The sequence below is a fragment of the Raphanus sativus genome, unplaced genomic scaffold (genome assembly GCF_000801105.2).
Source record: "Raphanus sativus cultivar WK10039 unplaced genomic scaffold, ASM80110v3 Scaffold3397, whole genome shotgun sequence".
Lineage (NCBI taxonomy): Eukaryota > Viridiplantae > Streptophyta > Magnoliopsida > Brassicales > Brassicaceae > Raphanus > Raphanus sativus.
The window spans coordinates 1-8223 of NW_026618703.1; the positions used below are offsets into that span (position 1 = coordinate 1).

General features: G+C 35.0%; 3 protein-coding genes across 4 annotated transcripts; 2 read left to right on the forward strand and 1 right to left on the reverse strand.

Annotated features, from left to right (window-relative positions):
* Positions 1–1087: 1087 nt before the first annotated feature.
* Positions 1088–4143, forward strand: LOC108843902 (polypyrimidine tract-binding protein homolog 2). 2 transcript variants are annotated; one of them, XM_018617058.2, is made up of 11 exons: positions 1088–1186; positions 1305–1508; positions 1592–1801; positions 2486–2548; positions 2623–2696; positions 2792–2887; positions 2984–3041; positions 3122–3226; positions 3312–3393; positions 3484–3596; positions 3681–4143. In XM_018617058.2, exons 2-11 carry the CDS (start codon positions 1323–1325, stop codon positions 3960–3962), a joined length of 1269 nt encoding a protein of 422 aa, XP_018472560.1. In that variant the 5' UTR covers positions 1088–1186; positions 1305–1322; the 3' UTR covers positions 3963–4143. The 2 variants fall into 2 exon arrangements, with proteins under 2 accessions (XP_018472560.1, XP_018472559.1); XM_018617057.2 differs by having other exon boundaries at positions 1120–1186; positions 1277–1508.
* A 155-nt stretch (positions 4144–4298) lies between these two features.
* LOC108846635 (ATP-dependent zinc metalloprotease FTSH 11, chloroplastic/mitochondrial-like) lies at positions 4299–5324 on the forward strand. Its single transcript, XM_057001228.1, has 3 exons — positions 4299–4530; positions 4607–4699; positions 4811–5324. Exons 1-3 carry the CDS (start codon positions 4468–4470, stop codon positions 5096–5098), a joined length of 444 nt encoding a protein of 147 aa, XP_056857208.1. The 5' UTR covers positions 4299–4467; the 3' UTR covers positions 5099–5324.
* A 432-nt stretch (positions 5325–5756) lies between these two features.
* LOC108844559 (abscisic acid receptor PYL8) lies at positions 5757–7929 on the reverse strand. The gene is made up of 3 exons (XM_018617832.2): positions 7539–7929; positions 6468–6683; positions 5757–6373 (listed from the first exon to the last, which is right to left on the reverse strand). The coding sequence occupies exons 1-3, from the start codon at positions 7650–7652 to the stop codon at positions 6161–6163; spliced, it is 543 nt and encodes a 180-aa protein (XP_018473334.1). The 5' UTR covers positions 7653–7929; the 3' UTR covers positions 5757–6160.
* Positions 7930–8223: the final 294 nt, after the last annotated feature.

Sequence of the window (8223 nt, forward strand, 5' to 3'; positions counted from 1 at the left end):
GTAATATTCATAGTCATTACCATATTAAAATAACATGCCGAAAAAATAAATCTTTGTAAGAAAAATAATACATGTCATCATTTTTGAGAGACCATGTCATCATTTTTGAGAGGTCACGTCATCATTTTTTTTTGCTGAAATTGAATGTTGTGATGATACATATACAAATCACTTCACAAATAATAATTAGGGGATGTATTGTTTGAACAAGTTTCATTGATATACTAGAGTACAAATAGAGTTAAAGAATGGTATACAACACAAGAAAATACAATTTATTACATAAACAGAAATATGATACATATTATATATATATATATTTTAAAACTAATAAAAATATTTTCTTTGTATATTAAGCTATTATCTTATATGAATCTACATAAACTTATTAAACTATATTTAGAAATCTAAAAAACAATCAACTAGATGCAAATAATTAAATTAATCAAAATTTTAATCTGCTAAAAATGAAAAAGGTTATTGTTGAATTTATAAAATTATATTCAATCTAATATACCTAAATAACTATCAATCTGATTAAATATTATATATCCAAAATCACATCATAATTAAAATAATATATTATTATTTATAAATAATCATACTTACAAATTACATAATAATTAAAAATTAAAATACATATTAACTAATTTTAATAATATATTTGTTTTGTTAATATTTATATCCGTGCATGAACACGGGAAAATCACCTAGTAAAACAATGAATTTGAATAGATTTTATAGAGACATGGTTTCATAATTCCAGATGGGATTTCAGAATTTTTTTACTTATATAAATACAACTTTCTTAAGTCAGAAGGAAAAACACTTTCTTAATTCGCCTAAAAATATTTAAACGCTCTCATCAAAAATCATAGATCACTCAAAAAAAAGTGTTTAGAACAACTATGTGGCAAGTTTTCGGATCCTCCATTAGAAAAAAACGTACATGGGCTTTTGCTCGTACTCTTAATTCAATCTTACAGAAAAAAACGTACATGGGCTTTTGTCGTACTCTTAATTCAAGCTTACAATTGGGCCACAGCTATTTTCAGCCCAATAACGAAGACACCTCTTCAAAACGACACCGTTTAACCTTTCCTCCTAATCCATAATATCCCCCAATCTCTCCATCTTCTTCCCAAAACACGAAACCCTAATTTCTCTCTGCAGAGGCTTTCTTCAGGTAACACTGTTGTTTTCGATTTTGTATTATATCATCTAAAACGAAACCGTATTTAATTTCATCGTCGCGATATTGATTTTTTGCCATCAGTTTTTTTTTCTTTCTGATTTGATCGTAGATCGCTGCTCTAGACCCGATGTCTTCCGTATCAAGCCAGCAACAGTTCCGTTACACGCAGACTCCTTCAAAGGTTCTCCATTTGAGAAACTTGCCGTGGGAATGCACGGAAGAGGAGTTGATCGAGCTCGGGAAGCCCTTTGGCACTGTTGTGAATACAAAGTGCAATGTTGGAGCTAATAAAAATCAAGCTTTCATTGAGTTCGTAAGTAGTCAAGAGAGAGAGAGATTATGTGTTAATCTTACATTGAGTTATGGTAGTCATTGAAAGTTTGTTTCTTTTGACAGGAAGATTTGAACCAAGCGATACAGATGATCTCGTTCTACGCTTCTTCGTCAGAGCCTGCTCAGGTTCGAGGCAAAACTGTGTACCTCCAGTACTCCAACAGGCAGGAGATCGTGAACAACAAGACGGCGGCGGATGTTGTGGGGAATGTTCTTCTTGTGACGGTGGAAGGGGAGGATGCTCGCATGGTCAGCATTGATGTTTTGCATCTGGTAAGTTGATCAAAGGAAGCACCTTTCTTTTGGTTTTCGTTTGAAGAAGTATACATATTTGCGGAAAGATTGTTTATTTTAAGACATTCTGATAAAACTAGATTTTAGGTATGGAAAAACTTTCTTTTGACATGAATGTAAATGGATCGGCAGGGCCATGTCAAAGGCAATATCTTCAGTGGCAGTCTATTGCATTAGGAGAAAGAGCACATGTGTGTTTGTTTCCTTTCTCCTTTCCCTAACACTGACTCTCTCTCTCTCTCTCTCTCTCTTTTTCCCCCACCTCACACTTCCCTTTTTTTTTATCAAATATTCTGATAGGCCTTCTAAGATATGATCTTAAATAAGTGTAGATATTATTTTTTGGTACGATAGGGTGTAGCTCTATCTATCTGCACATCTTTGTGATAGTGTAGTTAACATTTATGATTTTTTTGATATATTGGAAGAAGGCACATATCATTTGCCTTCCATATAGTGTAGACATCCCTCAAACTTTACCACACCATATTATGTTAGTTTAATTTGCTATCCCAAGTTTTCGTGATGCTTTGCGAATTTGATATGTAGAAGTGTGAACTGAGCTTGTCTTGGAATAATTACAAATGTTGCACTGTAATCTTTAGAGTCGACCCTTCTTGTTTTTGTTGTGGTTGTTGTTCTGATTACTGGTTTGCAATGCAGGTATTCTCAGCCTTTGGTTTCGTCCACAAGATTACTACTTTCGAGAAGACAGCTGGATATCAGGTATTATTATACCTAGCCCTTCACTTGTTTAGTATTATGGTACTAATGTTGTTTATTGTCTTAATTGCTCTTAGGCACTTGTTCAATTTACTGACGCTGAAACTGCAACCTCTGCAAGAACTTCCCTCGACGGAAGAAACATCCCTAGGTGCCACCAGTTGTATTAATTTCTAGACACTGTTTAGTCTGCTACTTGTTATATGACAGGCTTACTTATTACTTACATTTCTTTCTTGGCATTAGTTATCTACTCCCTGAGGAAGTCAGCCCATGCTCTCTTAAAATCACATATTCAGCTCATACAGATTTGACTGTCAAATTCCAGAGCCATCGGAGCAGGTATGTGAATTCACACGGTGTGTTGAAACATGTTTTGGTTTACTTGGTGACTGCCATGATCATAAATAAATTAATTCTTTCCTCTGTAATATTCAGGGACTATACTAATCCTTACCTTCCTGTTGCTCCTTCAGCCATTGATAGCACTGGTCAGGTAAGCAATTTGGGAACATTCTCTTACTGGAAATTAAAAAAATATGCCTGCTACTTACGTGAACCACTTGCTGGCAATAGGTGGTTGTTGGTGTAGACGGGAGGAAGATGGAGCCTGAAAGTAATGTTCTTCTTGCATCCATCGAGAACATGCAGTATGCAGTAACCTTGGATGTTCTACACACGGTAATACTCGCTTCATCATTGAATCTTTCGTTATGAAAATATTAGTTCGCTCTTACCCATTTTTTTTTCTATATGAACGAGTTAGGTGTTTGTGGCATTTGGAGCTGTTCAAAAGATTGCAATGTTTGACAAGAATGGTGGGGTACAGGCATTGATTCAATACCCAGGTAAATAATAATAATATTCATTGGCGTTGATCTGTAAGAGCAAAATCTCAAATAAGCTGGTGGGGGTTTTTTTTATTTGGTTAAAATCAGATGTTCAGACAGCTGTGGTGGCGAAAGGAGCATTGGAAGGACACTGTATTTATGAGGGTGGGTTTTGTAAGCTACACATCACTTACTCACGCCACACCGACCTCAGCATTAAGGTAAGTAGTTTAGCAAAAAGTATCCTCTCTTTATATTCTCTCTTTATATATAGTTCGAAAGTAAAGGATTTTTGGATTGTTCAGGTGAACAACGATAGAAGCAGAGACTACACAATGCCTGACCCGGCTGTTGCGATGGCTCCACAGCCCGGGCATAATCCATACCCGAGTAATTCACCGCAGTACCAGGGAGCAGATGCGAGCCATTACCAGCAGCAGCAGCCACAAGGGGGATGGGGGCAGCAATCAGGAGGGCAAGGTCACAATCCCTACATGGGAGGACCACCGTCGATGCATCAAGGTGGTCCGGGTGGTTATATGCCGCCACACCATTATGGTAGTGGCCCTTCTGGTCCAATGCATTAGAATGAAAAAAAAAAAAGTCTCTTTTTTATAAGTCGAAAGACAGAAGGTGTTTAATCCATCTCTTTTACACATTCCTCTGTTTTCTTAGTTTTGTTGTTGTTCTGTTTATGGAACACGACTTGTACTTGTGTCCAAAAAGATCATTATCATAAGATTCATAACCATTCGGTTTTATCAACAATTTGTCTTCTCAGAAATGTGATCACTTAATCTTTGTCTCTCTGACTCACTCACTAACTATGATTATTGGCTAACATTGAGAATCTGGATAAGGTTATATTTACTAATTAACCCTTATCTTGTGGCTCCCAACTTCCCAAAGTAAAGTCTCTTTTGTCTCGGGTAATAAAAAAGGAGCAAGGGGTAAGGGTGAAGAAGAAGATATTCGAAAACCCCTAAGTAACTAATTAACTCCAATGTCTTGTTCCACTCTTCAAGCTTCTCCACTCCATTCTTCTTCTTCCTTTCAACCTCTTCATCGCCCTCTCTTCTCATCTTCTTTTTTATGTTTCAATCCTTATTCTCTCTCGACTTTCTACCGTCTTTCTTCGACCTTTATACATTTAATGTTAGACTATTCATAATTGTCTTCGATTTCTAAGTTATTGTTGTTGTAAATGTAATAATCATCGGTTGCTGTGCAGCTTCAAGAGCTGAAGCATCGTGCATCAGGCAATATGGACGAATCATTTGTGAACCCCGGTATATATGCGAAGCAACCGTTGCATGTTACCATGGTAAGCTTCTCTTATATTGAATTTTTTCCCCATCGTGTGAGGTAATACTAAAGTGTGGATTTTCATATATATTGAAAATGGTCAGATATGTATTTGTGTGTGTTTATCCAGCATGAGAAGCAGCTACACACGTTAGCAAAAGCGTATGAAAACGTCAACCGCAGGTCCGCAGAGGACATAAAACGTATTCTCCTTCCAAACCAAGAAGCAGAGAAGTTACAGGAGCAACAAAAAGAAGAAGGAGACTTGGATTGGTATTGGCCTAGTGATCTCATTCATAAACACCCTTTGGGTGAAAAAGTGGGCAACAAGGGTAAGCTTAGTACAAAACAAACAAAACATCTTGTGCAACCAAAAAATAAAAGAGCAGGTGAAGTTATTGCTTATGTTATAAAATAATGTCGTTTTAAAAAAAAATTCAATTGCTAGACCTGGAACCTTTTTCCCGATTTAACATTTTGTTCGATTCTATGATAAAATGCTAAAGAACATTGAAAGGAATGTTATTACGGTTTTTATCCTCTGCTGTGATTTTTTAAAGGCGAAAATCTTATTACAAGCCCTCTTGATGTCAGTTTTAAAGCGAAACTGGCTGATGAGATTTAGAAAGGAAAAAAATATAAACTTCTATTTGTAAATGGAAGCATTTTTAATGGAGAGCTACCTGACTACCTGTCCATGTGAGCGATTCGAATATTTGAGTTTCATCATTCCAAACGGACAAACGTATAGTAAACTCATCTACTCATGTGATTACAAAAATCCTCCTATAACAAAAAAAGAAGGAAAAAAACACTTTAGAAATGTAAAAAAATAGTAAATACTAAACCAAGGACTCTGTGTTCGAAAAAAAAACTAAACCAAGGACCTTTTACAGGTAATTGAACTACGTACATTTCCACAATCACAAGTCAAGACAAAATCTAAAAACTATAGATCTCTTTCCTTAATGGTCCTTGTGGAGATCTTTCACATCCCACAGATGCTATTGGTTCTTTTTTTTTGTCACTGATGCTATTGATTCAATAAAGTTAGTGATCATAAAAACAAAAAAAAAAAATAGAAAATAAAATAAAATTAAGAAGAAAGTGTTACAAAAAGGGGGAAGGAAGAGTGGAACCCCATGATCACATCTTTTAACATGTCTCTCTGCAAATTGTAAAAGATTCCTGCAAGTGGTGTGGCAATAAGCCAAATCTCCAAAATCATATTTTGGTTCTTCAGAGAATAAAGAAACCAAAAACATTCATCAAATTAAAAAGTTAAATATAGAAACTTATTATTGTGTAATAATGGTAATAAAATGGTGATTATTATATGCCTTGTCCATCCTCAAAGAGACTCTCTTTTCCCTCTGAAAGCTTCATCCACGGCACCAAATCTCTCTCTCTCTCTCTTTGAGTCCACATTTCATTAGTGTTTCTTCTTCGATCTTTCTTTCTTTCTTCTCGTAGACTCTGTTCATGTGGAAGCTGTTGTGTCTTGAACCGCAAGGCGTTGTGAGATATCAGCTAAAGATTTAAGATTGCATTTGATCAGAGCCTCCACAAAGTAACAAGTCTCATCCTTTGTGTTCCCTTCCGGTACATCCACCACGAAAGACTCGATCACAAGTGTCCCTATTCTTCCTCCTTCTATCATCTCAGGGTGAAGAGATATGATTGAAGAATAGTTCTTCTCACGTGAAAAACAGAGTCACATCAATTAGCAAATGGGTTTTTAATACAAATGAAACATTGGATAAAAGAAAAAAGGCTGGTGCATTTACCTTGAGTCTGTGATCTCCACCAACGATCCTCATGCTAAGAATATGCTCGTTGTCATCAAGCAACTCCAACCTCTCAGTGCTTCTAGTAGCTGGTAATCCTGACTTCACATCAACTTCTCTTACAGTACCAATCTCCATGTTTCCTTTCACCACACATCTACTGATAAATGGTTTGTACTTCTGTGGCTGATCGAATCTCCTCACAAGTGACCATACCTAATATAACCAAACAGATAATCAAAACCTAATGCACAAAAGTTTTTTCCTAAAAATTTCTAAATCATCTCTTTCCCTCTACTTCACTTAGATTTATCATAAGAGATTGAGAAAACCGTTATCATAACCAGTTTGTAGATCATATAATCAAATATATTGGCCCCAATCAAGCATTAAATGAGGAATAAAATTTGAAAAACAGATGATAAATGCAATAAATTAAACAACACAAATATATAATGTTATTTAGCAAATTAGTTATAGAGATCTTGTTATTAGAGACAACTTCAAATTTTAGAATATTATTAGAGTTATAAAACAAGCAAAAATATACTTACTCTGTTTCAAAACATACATGTCTTTAGAATTTTTAGACATATTAATAAAATCATATTAAATCTTAGTTATAAATATATCGATTTTTTTATTATCAATTTCTTATAATTTTAAGCCAGTGAAAATTTAAGAAATGTAATCAATATACTTCGAAATTTACAATTGGTCATTATTAATCCATAAAAATACATTGAAAATATAAAAAATATATTGTTTTGAAACATTTCTTTTTAAAACATACATTTTTGTGAAAGAGAAGGATTATGTAAGAAATAAACAAGATCGGCTAACTAATGCAACCGGATCCGACAATATTCAAGACAGATCAATAAAAACTTCTATAACCAGTTAAACTCGGTAAGACTAAAACAATCAGTAGAACTATATGAGAGATTCATATTTCTGGATGGATTTGACCAAAAAAAAAGAACTGATGAGTCAACATATATGCATTAACGACCTAATCACAGAGAGAAAAAACAGAGTGCATGTAGAATAAAGAAAAGAAGAAGGTTTTACTATATGAACAGGAGCTTGGATGTGTTTAACCAGCGTAGAGCTGCACTGATTATCCAAAAGCGCATGCTTATGGTGCCTCCTTATATATTCTCTCTCCGTCCCGTTAGCTTCCATCTTCTTCCTCTTCCTCCAATCTCTAAACACCCTCTCGCGTCAGGAGAGTGGAAGCAGAAGACACACAAAAACCAAGAAAGGTAAAGATCAAGCTTCTCTGAAGTAATCACTGCTGCGATTCCACTCGTCGGGAGATTTGATCTAGATCCTCCTGTAAAGGCGTGAATGTGAAGAAGGATAGATTTGAGTCGCCGTCTCTTTCTATCTCTCTCTTTAGATGAAGAGAGAAGACTCCTTCCAACAAACTTTTCTCTCTCTCTCTATCTTTCTTAGTATTTTTTAAATCTTAACTAATTAAATAGTCTGAGAGATATTTAAACAGTAAAATAAAAATAAAAGTAAAATTGATTGATTGGATAGACGAAGGTCTTTCACTACTCTTATTGGACAGATTTTTAATCCCCCCCAAGTTCAGAATTTCACAGAAATGCCATTCTCTTGTCGATTTCTCGATTGTTTATTGACGATTTTACCCCTTAAATGTGTTAAATTATTAAATTGCTGATTGGTATAAAACCACGATTCTTAATTGTTTTACCTACGAGCTCTGAGTCAATTAGTGAAAACCTTT

Coding starts and splice junctions, on each gene's coding strand:
- LOC108846635 (XM_057001228.1), top strand. CDS start 4,468: ATGTTTCAATCCTTATTCTCTCTCGACTTTCTACCGTCTTTCTTCGAC. Junction 4,531..4,606: donor TCGACCTTTATACATTTAAT/GTTAGACTATTC, acceptor GTTGCTGTGCAG/CTTCAAGAGCTGAAGCATCG. Junction 4,700..4,810: donor AACCGTTGCATGTTACCATG/GTAAGCTTCTCT, acceptor GTGTTTATCCAG/CATGAGAAGCAGCTACACAC.
- LOC108844559 (XM_018617832.2), bottom strand. CDS start 7,652: ATGGAAGCTAACGGGACGGAGAGAGAATATATAAGGAGGCACCATAAG. Junction 6,684..7,538: donor TCCAAGCTCCTGTTCATATA/GTAAAACCTTCT, acceptor TGGTTATATTAG/GTATGGTCACTTGTGAGGAG. Junction 6,374..6,467: donor GTGGAGATCACAGACTCAAG/GTAAATGCACCA, acceptor TCACGTGAGAAG/AACTATTCTTCAATCATATC.
- LOC108843902 (XM_018617058.2), top strand. CDS start 1,323: ATGTCTTCCGTATCAAGCCAGCAACAGTTCCGTTACACGCAGACTCCT. Junction 1,802..2,485: donor GCATTGATGTTTTGCATCTG/GTAAGTTGATCA, acceptor TTTGCAATGCAG/GTATTCTCAGCCTTTGGTTT. Junction 2,549..2,622: donor AGAAGACAGCTGGATATCAG/GTATTATTATAC, acceptor AATTGCTCTTAG/GCACTTGTTCAATTTACTGA.